The sequence below is a fragment of the Platalea leucorodia genome (genome assembly GCF_965183815.1).
Source record: "Platalea leucorodia genome assembly, chromosome: 1".
NCBI classification, from domain to species: domain Eukaryota; kingdom Metazoa; phylum Chordata; class Aves; order Pelecaniformes; family Threskiornithidae; genus Platalea; species Platalea leucorodia.
In genome coordinates, this window is record NC_138823.1 from 149,748,774 (window position 1) to 149,764,488 (window position 15,715).

General features: G+C 39.8%; 1 protein-coding gene across 2 annotated transcripts; it reads right to left on the bottom strand.

The window, feature by feature from the left end:
* Positions 1-316: 316 nt before the first annotated feature.
* On the bottom strand, positions 317-12,963 carry ENKUR (enkurin, TRPC channel interacting protein). Of its 2 annotated transcripts, none has more exons than XM_082309738.1 (5): positions 12,803-12,963; positions 9,165-9,292; positions 5,752-5,978; positions 3,758-3,904; positions 317-593 (listed from the first exon to the last, which is right to left on the bottom strand). In XM_082309738.1, exons 1-5 carry the CDS (start codon positions 12,877-12,879, stop codon positions 420-422), a joined length of 753 nt encoding a protein of 250 aa, XP_082165864.1. In that variant the 5' UTR covers positions 12,880-12,963; the 3' UTR covers positions 317-419. The 2 variants fall into 2 exon arrangements, with proteins under 2 accessions (XP_082165864.1, XP_082165863.1); XM_082309737.1 differs by having other exon boundaries at positions 9,165-9,310.
* Positions 12,964-15,715: the final 2,752 nt, after the last annotated feature.

Sequence of the window (15,715 nt, forward strand, 5' to 3'; positions counted from 1 at the left end):
AGAAGCCATCCCACCCTGAAGTTATATTTACCAAGCTGGCTTCAGCAGCCAATTATTTCACTTTGTTTTGGCTATGCAAGGAAAGAAGTGCTCCAAACATACAAAACAGTATTTTTTATGCTTTCCGTACGATGTTTATTGAAATCTTACTAGTTAATAAAAATTACAAAGAATAATAGATTAAATCATATTTTAATACTCAAAAGTTAATTAAGAATTTTATTTCAAAATGTTTTGTGAATTATACCGATGAGAGCTATATGCAACAACTTTTCTAGGAAGCTACATACTTATATTAGTTAAATATTTCCTTCTGAATAGTTGGCGGTGTCAATTTCTTCTGACAATTTAGGGGGGCAGGTCTTGGAGATGTAGGGATAGAGAAAAAGAGGAGAGAGGCAATATCTGAAAAACAGTCCTTACTCATTTGCAATGTAGATAACTTTGTGCTTCTCAATTACTTCTATGTCATGCTCCAGTTGTTTCATCTGTGATTCCAGCTTTTCTTTATATATCTTCTTGGGTATGGTGTCTATTTCTACTGAAAGACCCTGAAATTCACGATACACTTCCTCCCAGTTCTTTTTCAGCCCCTAGTGCCATTACATGAAAAGGAAATATAAGAGAAAAACTTACTTCATTAAGAATACTAGGCGTATAAACTACTTAGGGTTTTTTGCTAATATGGCATTTGATAAGTGTCACTGCAACATCAAAATAATAGATAAATATATGGATAATGTTCAATCATCTTAATTGGACCAAATTAATTAAATGCTTAAAAGTCATAGTAGTTGCAACAGAAAAAAATTTTGATTCATTCTGATGCAATATAAGGAATAGTCTTTTAAAAACTCTGTGCCTTGGAGAGAAAAAATTACAGTCTTTACGAGGCAACAAAACAATAATTATACTACCCAATGAAGGACGAGCTACAAAAATGCTAAACTGAAAAAAATTATGTCAATCTGAGTAACAGTCAACAATTGCTCTTACTTTCTCTCCTCAAGAGGATAATCAAAATCTACACATCCTATACATGCATATATGAGGATTTAGTAGAGTGTATTTGGTGCATCAAATGTCCTCATGAAAACTATCTGGGTGAACTTAATAATCACACCTACTACAAGAAACTCGTACAGCAATCAGTAAATAATACAATACAGCTCTCAGTGAGAAAACACTTTTCCAAAATGTTTTTGGCTCTCAGTTCTGTTTTCTTAGAGGAGATCACAAAGTATCTTCAAAAATGAAGAACTGAAGTTACTTTCTTGGGAACTAAAGTTTTCAACTCTCCTCCGTAACTGAAACCGAATTCAGCTGACACGCTTATTTTATGGCACGCTGTGATTTCCAGCCTCATCCTCTCCACCTCTACCTTCTTCTCCAGTATTGTTAAGCACCTTTTCTCCCAGATTGGCTAATTAACATACTGAAGTTAAATTTAGATGAATTTTTCTTAATACATATTTAGCTTTGAAGATTGTTGCTTCTGTTTCGGAAGAGAAAAAAATTACCTCTCCCTGCCAAAACGGACTAAGAAAAACATACTTTTTAATATGAACTAATATTTTACTGATTCAAAGCAGCGTAATTATTGCATAGCAATTTGTGCTTTTTGCATATTCATATTAAGCATCTAAGTGTTGTCCATAAAGGTTATGCCAACAATCTTCATACACAAATACCTACATAAATTTAAGAATCCTACCTCAACATGTGAAACTAAGAGCAACAAGCCGTTTTATTTACTGTCTTGTAGTGCTACTTGTCTTTGCAATCCAATGCTGTGAAGTACTTAAATAAAGCTCCTAGTCTACCAGGCATAAGGTATAGTTTACAAATATAGAGTCATGAAAATAAATACAGTATTTCCAAAACTTTCATAGAATAGTCATTCATAGCTTCTTTTACATAATTCTTCTTTGTGTACATTAGTAAAAACTGGTTTGGAAACAGCGAGTTTTAAAACATTAGAGCATGCCCTCATCACAATTTACTCCATCCCTACAGAGTGGAGAGATCAAAAGCAGATCATGACTCCCTACATAAAAATCTCCCTCACAGCTCCTCCAACAGCGATGTAATATGCTGACCACTACTGCTATGTGCTAGATCACAAACTGAGTATCTAATGCTATATAAGGAATTCTAATACACGCTGGATCAGTGAGAAATATGTGCTGCATTTATCAACACACTCTTTTTATTCTCATAAAATCCCAACCAAAGTAAGCATAAGGGAGAGAGAGTTCAAAAAATGTTGGCACAAATTATTTCCCTTTATTTTTGTAAGTTCATGAGGCTTAATTTTGTTCTCAGACATCTATTGCCACATATTCTTTCAAATCAGACAGTGCACATGTGTTCACTAGCAATTTCAATTATTTTAAAAGGCAGGAATTCCCATATGTCTACAGCTGAGCACTGGGCAGAAGCCACATACCCTGAGGACACTAATTCCTCCCGATAATATAACTGTATAAGTAATCTGGCCCATGAAAGAGCAAACTTTTTTAAAAAATTTAAAAGAAAATACTGAGTTAATAAAAACAATCTAAAAACTTTTCAATTAAAATATTTAAGTGCATTCTTGTATTTTAAAAATGCAGAACATAATTTTAATCAAACTAAATGCAGAACTGTGAGCAGCTGAACTCACGTGCCTTTTTGCACATATATTTTTGCTGCATAGTTAACTTGCTGGACCACCAGCTTGTCCCATGCCTTTCCCACCATAAAAATATCTTAATCTTCACCCTTGCTGTTATGTTCTTTATATTGCTGTCAATGCAATACCCTCACCTCTCTCCCATACTCCTGCCTAGCTTCTACTGCTTGCTGCATAAGCAAGAGACACCATTGTGCTAGCTATTTTGGATCTTGCTGATTAACCAGTTAATCTTTGCAAGTGAGTTAGACACTGTGTTTTCTCTCTAGATATTCTGCTGGCTTTTTTGTGGGAATTTAGCATCTTGGAGATGTCCATCCATCTGCTAATTTGTTTCAGGTGGCTGCTAAGATCAAGTTGTTACGGGACAGACTGATAAACAGATACCACAGTGAAGTAAGCCTCATTTTCACAGGAAATTTGGATAAAATGTGGTCATCAGTAATTCCAGTTCAAGGATTGGATATACTTTTAAAATGTCCCTTTTCCGCTCTACTTCTTTTATGGTATTACTTCTCTTAGAAAATCTTGTGAAATAAAAACTGTATGAAAGACAGTATCCAAAGCAGCTTGACAAAATACAATTTTTCCAGTCATACTTCTACGAATATATTGCAATTTAATTCTGTTTTCTGTTTTTGCCACATTTTAAAGCATGACCTTATCGTTTAGTCAGTGAGGTCACAATGTGAAGATAGAAATTGCCAATAAAAGCAGCAATGTTATGTATCAGGAAAAAAAACCCTGTATTTTTCCATGATTGACAAGTAGAGAGTCAGAACTGTCACTAAATCCATATAGGTGATTTTCTGCATTCCTTTGAAGTTTCACTGAAATTCCAAGTCATTAAGGGGGTAAGAATCTAACAGAATTGAAGTACTTGTAAAACTGGACCAAAACTGTAGCTAAATCAGCTTCCTTCAGTTCAGTTTACAACTGTTCTACAGCTCCATCTAGTGAAAAAGTAGCTAACTCATTTGCCTCGCTTAAAAAATCTAGTATACTTTTATTATTTATATGGACTTACATTATCTTGTTAATCTTTTATACACGTTACTAATTACACTAAATCAAAATATGCACCTGGAGAAGACTTCTCCTTTCCTCATCAGATAGCTGTTTCATGGCTCTTTTCCTGAGATGCTCCAAGATACCAGCCTCATATTCTTTCTGAGCTCTCTTCATTTCTTCATTTCTCCGTGTTACATATTTTGGTGTAACACCATAATCCTATAAGGGTTAGGAAGAAGTTTCTTATATCTGCTTTTAAGTAGGAAACAAAGACGTACCTGTCATCCATAGTATATTACATTTGCAAAGGCAGCTTGAAGTGGAATTTTGTGCCACCAAGCAATAAAATCCTAAATCACAGTGTTCTTAGAAGTATCAAACGTGATTGTCTTTGTAACCTGAGCAAAACGTAGAAACAATTCCCTTCAATTTCTTTTTGCAACCTTGGAAGACAACAGAATCCAGAAACCAAAATGTCTATTTATAAGAACTGATGGTTGAGTGAGGAGTTTGAAACCTGTTAATGACAGCAAGCTACTTTACATTTTTATATGGTGTCATATTCTAGGTTCTGAAACACATTCCTCAGATAATTTCTTTGAAAGGTCTTCCTGTATCCTGATTTTTGCTGATCATTGCGTGCCACAGAAGAGAGTGAATAGTGTTAACGCATACACGAAAATTGGACTAGTTAGGAATGATAAACTATCCCATACTGGATGTGGCAGAATTGTGTTTCTGGGAGGAAAAAGAATTTCTTAATATCCCAGATGTGCTAGGGGGAACACATCTACTTTGCCTTATCCTTTGTAAAATGAAGCCTGTCTAGCTCTGCCAGAAAGTACCAGACTCTACCTTCTTTCTACCAAATGCTAAATGATTCACAAATCTTTTAGTGTTGGGTAGCACTATGACTAGCATTGTTTAGATAGATGTTTAGCCATGCAAAAGTACTACAAGGGCTGCAGGTTCACTTTGCATTTTCTCTGTCATGAATTATGTCATATGTGTCTCTTTGCATAATGCTCTGTCATGAGTTACCTGTTTAGCTAAGCCAGACTCCTGATACATCTTTTTTTTCCTGAGTAGTGGAATGGGCTGTTCTTGTGCTTGGAGGAGGTTGTCCTTAAAGGCATGCCAGCTCTCTCAAGCTCCTTTGCTTTTCAGAGCTGTCTCCCATGGGGTGCTACCTACTAGTTCCCTGAATAAGCTGATGTTTGCTCTCCTGAAGTGCAAGGTCTGTACACTGCCACTTGCCTCCCTGAGGAGGAGGGGATCTTGAACTACTTCACGGCCTGTGCAACCAGGACTACTATCTATTATCACACCCCTGACCAGTTCTTTCTCATTTGTAAGTAGCAGAACCAGAAAAGCATGACCACTGGTTGGCTCATCCACCATCTGTGTTAAGAAGCTGTTGCTGAGATGCTCCAGGAACCTTTTTGGATTGCTTTCATCCCATTGTGTTGTCCTTTCAGCAGATATCAAGGAAAGTGAAGTCTTCTGTAAGAAGCTACACTATGATCTGAAGATTTCCTCAAGTTGCTTAAAGAGATTTCATCCCGTTCCTCACCTGATTGGATAATCTATAACAAACATGCTTTTGACACTTACTGGCCTTTCCTCTGATCCTGACCCACAAGCTCAACCTGCCTGTTGCCAATTCCATAGAAGAGCTCCATATATTTAAACAAGCTCCTTCATCCAAGGGGCAACCCCTCCTCTTCTTCCCTGCCTCTCTTTCCTAAAGGCCCAGCATTCATTCATCACAGAACTCCATTTATGTCCCCATGAGATACTCCCTGGGCTCCCAGTGCAACACATATGCTATTGCTTCAGCAGCATCATTCTGCCAGTTTTTTGCTGACAGCATAAGCAAGTTAATACAGAGCAAGGCACAACTCTAGTGCCAGTAATTTCTCCTTGATGAATTTCAAAGATACCACAAACAGCAGTGGTATCTAAACATCTCAAAAAGAATCACAAACATTTCACAGGAGAATGCAATAGAGAACCTGAAATAGGCATTGCTAGTAGTATTTCCACTATAATTTAATAAAACTTACCTTTTTTTTAATATATTTTGGAACAAGTCCTGAAGTTTCAAGCAGATACTTATCTCCCTGTCTTCTATCAACATAAATAGGTTGAGGCTTTTTAGGCAATCCTGTGATAGCAGCAACTGCATTTGTATTTATGAAATTCTTTTTACTCTGAATTCCCACAACTGGGTGATCTGTCCTCCGTGGCACTGATAATGCAGGCAATTTTTTACTATCCTGTTCTTTTTTTCCTGTGAATTGAGCATGTAAACATTCTCAGCAATAACCATGAAGAGCTTTGCAACTTAATGTTACTACATTTTTTGAAAGGGAAAAATTACGTACAAAATTCCGTAAAAATAGGAACCAACTGTATCTACAATGAAAGAATTGACTGGGAATGTACTATGATGAAAATGAGTATGCTTGTTTGGCATAACAGAAGTTTCATAACCTAGGAAATACTACGTTGTTTTAGATGGGTTTCCTTATAATATGCCACTCACTTCCTCTTAACTGCAGTAGTACAGGATTTCTTTCAAATGTAATTGAAACTACTTTTACTAGAGATGCTCGTTGTCAGGGCCTTTAGGCATTAATGGCCCTGCCCAGTCTCACCTGGGGCATCCACCCCATACCCGTGGGCTCAGGAACCCCATTTCAGCTCAGCTCTGGGCTGTCAGTGCCTGGCTGAGCTGTCTCAGCCATGCCTGCCCCCAGTCCTCTTCCTGAAGAGCTGTGTGGAATCAGGGGATGGACTTGGCCCACTACCCCATCTTTCCTGATGGTCACTAGGCCATTGATAGGACACATTTTCATCACGACCTGCTCTGCTTGCCTGCCTCTGGTGTGGTGGGACTGCACCCTGTTGGTGAGGTCATTGCCCAGCCTGTGTTGTGGTTGCCCTCAGTTTCTGCCTCACCTCCCCTTAGGGAAAAGCCCTGCTCTTGCTACTCCCTAAATAACTCATAAACAACTTCTCACAGTCCTTTCTCCAGAGAATATAGAAACTCTTCCTTTTTAGTGTAATCTTTTCTCCAAGGCACCAACAGAAAGTCAGTCGTCTCCTGAATAGTCTGACTTCAGGTGAGTGATGAAAGACAATTCATTTCCCACCATATTTCCCCCTAGATATAACTCTAACTCACAGTCATTATCAGAGATAATGACTTGATTCAGGTTGTCTGAATTCATGTTCTTCTTTGGCAGAAAATAACTGTAATGTCACATGTGACAGAGCTCATTCCTACAACAGCTTGTTTCCTGATACTGACCCCATGAACCAGTGCTTTCCTGGGTTTTGTTTTTACAACCTGATAGCTTGCCATAACTTAGTACTGTAGGACATGCAGACTTAAATCTCTCTTTCTCTTAGGATGTCCTTTTGGAAACAAGATCTCTGAAGCTTCTCAGTGAGCACTGGCTCACCCTTATCTGCAGTACACTGGTGCACACTTGCTGTTTTGGGAGCCCCCGCTTTTTCTGGAGCCAGCAACCGAGCTTGGTTAAAATGAATGCCAGAGTCCAGTAATACAAGATTCAGCTGAAGGTTAAGAAACACACCTTCTGTAAGGAAGTGGTGAGTAATCAGACTCTAAAAGTATGACACTGTCCCAGACTTCAGGGAGAAAAATTTAATTTTTCTGTTCTGTCCTTGCAATCTATTTTTTAACTAGTTAGATCAAACCCAGTTTTGAAGGCGGCACAGATACCATAAAGACAATGCCGTAATTCCATTTAGACAACTGATAACTGGTTAAATTCCAAGTGATGAAAGTGCCATGCTTTAAAACCGATGATTAAGCACCATAACTTCTCTGAGGTAGGTATGAAATTCCATCCAGCAAAGGTACAAGAACTTTCTGAGTTAATGATACAGTTCCTTCTCAAGATCTGTTAGGATCTAATCCTGGCAATGAAATTACTAGTCTGGATCAAAGCTATGATGCGTCATAGTCATTTTGAGGCTCTGGTACATTGACTCCAAATGCAAACACCCAAGGACATATTGCTATTATGAAGCCCTGAATCAACGAGTTGAAATAGAAATATTGTGATCTGCTTGTCTGAGAAAAATCGGTCAGTGCTGTATCTCAATATATAGCAAACTTGAACTAGATAACATTAATTTTATAATACAAGGACTTAAAAGGGATCTTACGGACTGCTCCAAATTATTGGTGAATCAACCTTCTTTCCTAGGCCCATCTAAAACACTAGTGTGGTAATTTAACAAGGTCTTGAGCTTGGAAGCATTCATGCTCAGATGTCATGCAGTATTACATTCCAGTATACTGAACGCTGTTTGGATTTCCTGAAAAAGTGAATACTTTATTCAAAAACGACCCAGGATGCCTACAGGACCTCTGGGACCAAAGCTTACCTTAAGGTTCTAATAATCCATATTGCCTAAGGCGTTAAGCCTCCAAAGCCTCCTGGAACTGGCTGTATTTTCAAAGCTAAAGCCATTTGCATGTGCCACGCAAATTTGGGTGCTGGACTCCTACATTCTCTTAGACAGCTTTTTTTTTTTTGTACTGTACGTTAAGCTTTTCTATTTTTCCAGGCTAAAAACAATTTCAAGCTGAAACTTTAGAACTCAATTACAAATTCTGACAGCAATGTATTTAGAACTCCAGCAGCACTAAGAAGGTCACTCCACCCTTGCAGAACTGGCCATGAGGCTGAACATTAGAACTGTCAGCTCCTTACACCCAGAATTACGGTTTGTGCCCAAAGACAGAATGCATTTTGCAACAAAATGTTCCTATTTTCTTATTTCTGTGACATGCAGTTCTCAAAAAAATTCTAAGCTTTGAACACTGCCAGCCAATTTAATGCTACAGGAGTAAGAGCCGACAATGAGTGCTGAAGAGTAAAAGCTGTATGTTGGTTATAGCATCAAGAAAGGCACACATACTTTTCCCATATCTCTTCAAGCATTGAAAACAATTAGTTCACTTTTAATACCCCCATTCATATTATTTACTTTAATATTAATGATCAGTTGCAGAAAAGAATGACGTACAAATCTAAACTACATAATTACAAATTGAAATATCAGCAGGATAGGACATATCATCAACACATCTTCAACATCTGAACAGCTGAAGCCAAAAGACATAATTTTTCTTTCTATTTCAGCTGGTTTTGCACCACATGACAGTAAATGCTTACTGTATTTTCTAATCACATACATAATTTCCTTGTTGCTTGTTTCAGTATTTTACACAATAAGAAACATTTTTGTAAAATAGAGAAATAATTTTGGTATCATAGATACTATAAAAGGAACAATGGAAACTGCACCAGCACAGAAAAATTATTTTAAATTTAAAAAAAAATTGATTATCCATAACTAACTGTTACTTTCAACATTATCAATTTTAAAATTAAAAAAAAACATTACATTTCATATATTTCATGTCTACACTTACTTGCTGGTAGCTTGGGTTCCTTCGAATGTTTTTGCAGAAAGTTTTTTGGAGATGGCACTGCAACTTTTGCTGGTCCCATAGTTTTCCACTGAGCTTTATTTTTTGCTACTTCACATTTCACGGATGGTCTAAATGTGGATATATACCTTAGACATTAAATAATAGCCATAAAAAGTTAAAGGTCAGAAAATTATTAAAAATACTTCTTCAAAGAATATACATTTTTGCAGTAGTTTATGCCAACAGCCTAAGCTATTTTGTTTTGTACTCTCTCCCAAATAAAGGCCATCATTCATACAACCTCCATACAAAGGCTAAGGCCAGCACTGCACCGACAAGTTGTACTTCTGATTCTGAAGTCAGCTTGCTTCTTCCTTCTTCTCTTGTGTCTCCAAGGTCAGTATTATCACACTTTGGAAAACGGTTCCTGTATGCTCTGTTCATATAAATACTGAAAACAGGTATTTTGAAACTCAACAAAACCTAAATTTTGGAAATAAACTGCTTTGAGCATTGCTTACTAAAAGTCTGACAGAAATGTGAATTTATTATTTTCATGGGGTTATGCATTGCACACTTGGGTCTTTATTTTTTAATTAACTCATTTTGAAAAGTTCTTTTTTTAGGACTATTTCTTTTGTTCCAAAATGCATCCAAAATATGCAGCTGTTGTGCATGTACAGGAAAACAGTAATCATGAAACTGCTTTGCTGGATTTTCTGTATTTGAAAATCCGTAGTATGGGGAAGATGCAAATGCCAATGTATCTTGGCTGTTTCGGAAGCTGCAGTTGCAGTACGTTGTAGGGCCTTTACATAACATAGCAATCAAACATATCTAAGGAAAAGCTCAGTTGCCTTCAAAAAAGATGAGACCTGTATTGATGAGAACATTTGCCGCTTCATTCTATGGGATGAAACATATTTTAGAGGTATCTAAAACCTCATTCTTCAGAAAACACGTCAAATGTAGTCGAGAGTTGGACAGAATGTCCTTGATCATCAGTTTATCTTATTACTGTCCACTGTATCGTCTCAATGTTCCTGTTGAACCATCTGTTACAGACTATTATAAGAGATTAGTTGAGATGGATGACTGCTCTGAAATAGCACAGCAAACTGTGTATTTCTTGTATTACACAGATCCAAACTATGATCCTGAACTGTCGTAATCAGTGGTGGTTTTGGCACTAACTGAAACAGCTAATGTGAAAACCAGTAAGGGCTGATATGAAAAGCTGTATGCACACGGTATGCACACACTGCTGTTTTGGTGTAATGTTGCATATGGCACTGTAACTTCTGCTTTAATCAAAAGTATGCAAACATGTTCTCCAATCATTAGCTGATTTGCAGCATCTTGCCTCATCTGAAGGACTGAGCTGTCACAGATGTTTTCCTGAAGGAGCAGAACTCCCTGCTCCTGAAGCTAAGGCTACCTCATTGTATCTTTTAAAAGCTGTCCATCTTTAGGAAACATGTCATATTAATTTATGGTGGACAAAAGCTGACACACAGTTGTGCTTTTCTTTCACGGAAAAAAGTGTAAGTGTTTATGAAAAAAGTATACCATGTTTTCAGGTAACGAAAAAAAAGAACAAAAAGATTACACATAATGCAACCTATTTTACAGAAATACTGAAATAGGATGAAAAAAACGATTTAATGCTGGGCCAGTGAATGGGAGTCATAGTAGCCACACTGATAAAAGCTTTTGTATATGAGCTACTAATGTCTGATACATGTATTTGTACTTGATCATAACGTTAGAAAATGTAAGAGGACTTTATTAAAAATGTGGAGTTATTTTGTCTTCTGGAGATTTGGTTTCCAAAATCAGAAAGAGGATTATGTACATAAGATATTCCAGAAATACCTCTAATTATAAGGAATGAGGTTTTATTTATTTTTTCTGTTAAATTCTTGGCAAACAGCCATAAACGTTGGCACAAACCCACCACATTCATAAATTACTGCATTCCTCACCATTCGCTAGGAGTGGCATTGCAGCCACACAGTAGAGAAAGGTAGTGACTTCATGAGTCACCACTTTGACTTTTGTCACTATTGTGACAAAATGTCACACTTTGACTTTTGTCACTATTTGTCACTACTCACTACTAGTCACTTTTTGACCTAGCAGGGGTCACACAGTCTTGGAATGAGAAAGTGAAGGAGAAGGTATTGAGTTTATTACATACTGGTATAAGGTTTAGAGTTGTCTTAAAGATGTCTTTTGTAGACAGCTACAGGCATTCCTTTGGACAGACAGATGTGGCGGTTTTATTTTTTCAATGACTTTTCAGGCCAAGAAAGTGGCTAAATACCGTCATACTCCAATAACATAGTGTTAGAGTGGGTTGCAAGGAAGAAAACATGGTTATGGGCGACTGGAGAATCTTAATCCATTCATTATTTGGCAAGGGGAGAAAAGACAGTAAGTTTGTAAGAAGACAGTTACTATTCCTTAGGTGTCACCTTGGGACATCAAAGTTGGGGACAATGAGGATGCTTGCCTTGGTTTCATGAGTAGTACCTGGTCAGTTGAGAGTGATTTCATTTGAAAAAAAGAGACCCTAGATTTTGTATGCATTAGTTAAAACTGGTCAGATTGTGCTATTAACCAGGTTCAACACTGTTGCTACCAGCTGGATATTTGGCACATTGTGAACCAAAGCGGGAAGTGGGGTGACAACAGAAGTCAATGAGATCAGAAGGGGATTTATCAGATTGCATCCAACCTAAGAAATCCCTTGCCTAAACTGAACCTGGTGGTCATGCAGTATCCAAGTCCCTGAATGGTATTAAGACAGGAATGGATGCAGTGTGCTCTGTGCCTTGCCGTACTGTCATTTCACTTTCCTCTGTCTGCCAAAAGTATCTTTCATTCACATTGGAAACAAAAAAAGATGTATTATCTATTTTTACATGGAAAAGGTTCAGAACGAGGAATCTCACAAGTCTGAACCTTTTTACCTGAAAAGGGATAACTATTTTTGTTCTAAGGAGCACCACTGATATTTCCGCTCATTTTAAAGCTATTGAGTTATGGCTTGAGTTAACCTTTCACTGAAAATGCTAACTGTAACAGTTTTCTTTCATATAAAATAATAGGGACCTGAAAAAAAACCTGTATGTTTGCATAATTATCAAATAAGAACTTTACAAAAACTCTCAAAGGAATTAATACTAGGGGGGGCAAAAGGCATTTTTAATGTTTTTAAGGTAAGGGGTGAGAAAGAGAAGCAAAAGAAACAATGTCAGAAGACATACCTGACACATGAAAAGAATGGAAGCGTGGCACTGAGAAAAATTTTAAAAATCCCCAACTTTTCAGCTGCTCACTGAAAAATTGTTCTAAGTGCGAATAACAAAGCTGTCATGTAACTCCTCTGCGTGGAAAGAGTGCTTTGTAAATTCTTTGTCAATGAACAAGATGGCATTTCAGATACCAAACTGAATCATCAGCTCATGGAGCAGGCTGTAAACCCTCAGATGTTAGTTAGTGACTCATTAGGAGGAGCAATAACTACGCAAAAACTAGATTTGGGGTTTTTTTAATACCTGTTACCCGTAAGACGTATCGCCTTGCCAGAACCAGTCACCGTGTCTGCAAGTGGTGCTGTCACACCCACGTACCTGGGAGGTTTGACAGGCTTCTCCTCCAGGCGGGGCAGGAGGTTATAGATGCTCTCCGGGGCACACTGCGCCGCCATCCTCCGGCCGAGGGGCCCTGGGCGCGGGGGAGCGCCCACCTCGCGGGGGGGCCCTGGGCGCGGGGGAGCGCCCACCTCGCTGAGGGGGCCTGGCGTTTCCTCCCTCTTCGCAGCTGCCCCCCCGCCCCTCCGCGCCCTCGCCCACCTCAGCGAACGGCTCCCTCCCGCGCTGAGCCCCCGGCCCGCCGCCCGCCCCCTCAGGCCGGCACACTGTTGCCTCCGCCGTTACTAGGGGAAGCCGTTGCTCGGTAACGGCGGGCGGAAGCGGGCTGCCGTGGCTCCGCCCCCCTCCTGCGGAAGGCCGCTGTCGGCAGGCGCTAGGGCCAGGGGCGGCGGCGCAGGCGCGATGGAGCCACGCGGCGCCGGGAGCCGCGCAGGCGCACTTGGCGGAGGTGAAGCCGGCAGGGCCGGGGAGCCGCGAGGGGGCGGGGCGGGCAGGTGCCTGCGCCTGCGCGGGGGGGGTGGGTGGAGGTGAGGCTGGGGGCGCGCCGGGCGCGCGCCGTACCTGTGGCAGCTGGCCCCGCCCCCGCCGGTACGTGCGAGCGCGCCGCGCTGGGGGCGCCTGAGGGCGCGGGGAGCCGAGCCCAGCTGAGCGCAGCCCAGCCCAGTCGAGCCCAGCTGAGCCCAGCCCAGCCCAGCCCAGCCGCGGGCACAGGGCAGGGGCGCCGCCCGTCCCGAGGGGAGGTGGGAGCCCGGGGCTGCGCAGGGCGGGCGGGCGCGGCTGGCCCGGCTCTGTGGTGTGGCGCGGCGCGGCGCGGCGCTGCCCCGGCCCGGCCCGGCCCGGCCCGGCGCCTTCCTGCCAGCCGCGCTCTGACACCTTCGGGGCGTCGAAACGGTGAGGCGGGAACCTCTGCAGGATCTCGGTCTGTGGGATGGTCCTGGGACAGTTGAAGCTGAACGGTTTAATTTGGGATTATTTTTTTTTTCTCTGCATAAAAGCTCTGAGAAAAGTCAAATGGAAGTTCTCCTGTGGTAACGGTTTTGAAATATAATTATCAGTCTTGACCTACCTTGAGTTCTTCGACAGCTGCTAATTGCCACTGACTTGTTTGGTTACTGAATTTTAACCATACCTTAAGTTGTTGCAAACTTGTGTCTATACCAGTAACAAAATTTGGTTTTCACTATAACTCTTGCCATCAGCAGAGGTTGTTACAGCTGTGGGTATTTGCTGACAATATGTAGGTGCTGTCAGCAGTCTAAGTGAAGGGTCGAGGTGCATTGTCAAAACTTAAAATTTTATTGGAGGTACGGATGTAAGCTCTGCTTAAAAAAAAATGCTGTTCTTTTGGGAGAATTAGCTATATGTAAAGTTGGATGGTTTGGTGTTCTAACTAGACTGGTAAACTCTACAAGATATAAAGTCTGATTTGAGCTGTTTTTACAGTAAGGTTTTGCCAATTGAATAAAAAAGGGTTTCAAAGAAACAGTTGAATTCAATGGTTGCAAGCTTCTGTGTAAATGTACTTTATATGGGTGCAAAATTGAATTACACTGGAATAGATTAAACTGAGCAACTGAATAAAGAAATTCCCTGCAAATTTTTGTACCAGATTAACCAAGTTGATTTCAAACAATATCATAGATTGCTTATAAGTTCATGTAAACATGTTAAGCTTATAACTAGACAAATCTGGGTCTAGTTCCTTCCTTGTCTACACCTGTAATTTGGGGGGGTTTAAGTCCCTGTGGCCTGAATTCATAAAGCAATCCAGATGTTATGTCCAGCAGCTGTGTAGTATGTACTGAGTGACTGCACCTTCAAGTGAATCTGTAGTGCAACTAGGCATGGTAGGGAGGCCACTATGCTTGTCATGGTTTGTACTCCTTTAGTTCATACGTAACGCTTGAAGTGATTCTTATGTTCAGGAAATAAAATCTCTATAATATTGTCTCTGAATTTTTTAAAATTCTGAACATAACTCATTTTCATCTGGACATCTAATATAAATATGCCTTTCCGGGCCTGTAGCTCTCTGTGTTTGTGTTCACTAGGGTGCATTACTAGTATGATACAGCTTTATAATGATACTGAATATTACAACTACTCTTCACAGATAGTTATTAAAAAGAAAAAACAATTACAAAAACCTTGTATTGCATCTATGTATGACCATTCCCCTCTACTTTACAAGGATTGAGAAAAAACTGTACAGTATGATATGCCTATCTTTACTCTCATCTATGCCTTGTAATTATAGCATGTTCATCATGTCACAGCACTGGGTGCAAACACAGGGGCTTACTATTTGCAAGCTCATCTCTCCTTACAGAAGTGAGCAAATGCAAAGATTTAAATAATTAGAAGTGCTTTGACTTTGTAACTTATGCTAATAGCTTGGTAAAGAAAGGAGAGTATAAAAGACAGTACAGGGAATGCAGAGCAGTATCTAGAGCAAGGAGCATCTGGAAGGGAAGTCTTTGTGGTTTGCGCTTACAAAACTGGAGCTTCTGTGTCATTTTTTAAGTTTGTGACGTGTGTCTCTGGAGTCAGTTGATATTATGCATGCTGATGGGGAACAGCAGGGTCTTAAAGGACTGGTGTGATAACTGTAAACATGATGCAGTTCCCATTTGGTGCTCACCTGCAATTCCAGGCCTCCTCCTGCTCTCCATAGTGATAAAAGGCTGTTGGACTGGAGAGCATCTAGAGAAAAGGCACTGAACAATTGAAGGATTTGGAAACTTAGTCTTCAGTGAATTCCTCTAATTGTTTTGTTTTGTCTGTCTTGGTTAACGTGGGAAAACACTTTCTCATTAAAGTTTTTTTCACTGGTAAAAGTAGCTGGTGTAGAAACTAAAAAAAAAAAAAAATAAAAATAAACATTCCAAAGCA

Excerpts from the sequence above, each read along its gene's own strand:
- ENKUR (XM_082309737.1), bottom strand. The coding sequence starts at position 12,879 with ATGGCGGCGCAGTGTGCCCCGGAGAGCATCTATAACCTCCTGCCCCGC. Across the intron at positions 5,979-9,164 it reads GGAACCCAAGCTACCAGCAA|GAAAAAAAGAACAGGATAGT; the intron begins GTAAGTGTAGAC and ends CTCAATTCACAG. Across the intron at positions 3,905-5,751 it reads CAAAATATATTAAAAAAAAG|GATTATGGTGTTACACCAAA; the intron begins GTAAGTTTTATT and ends TAACCCTTATAG.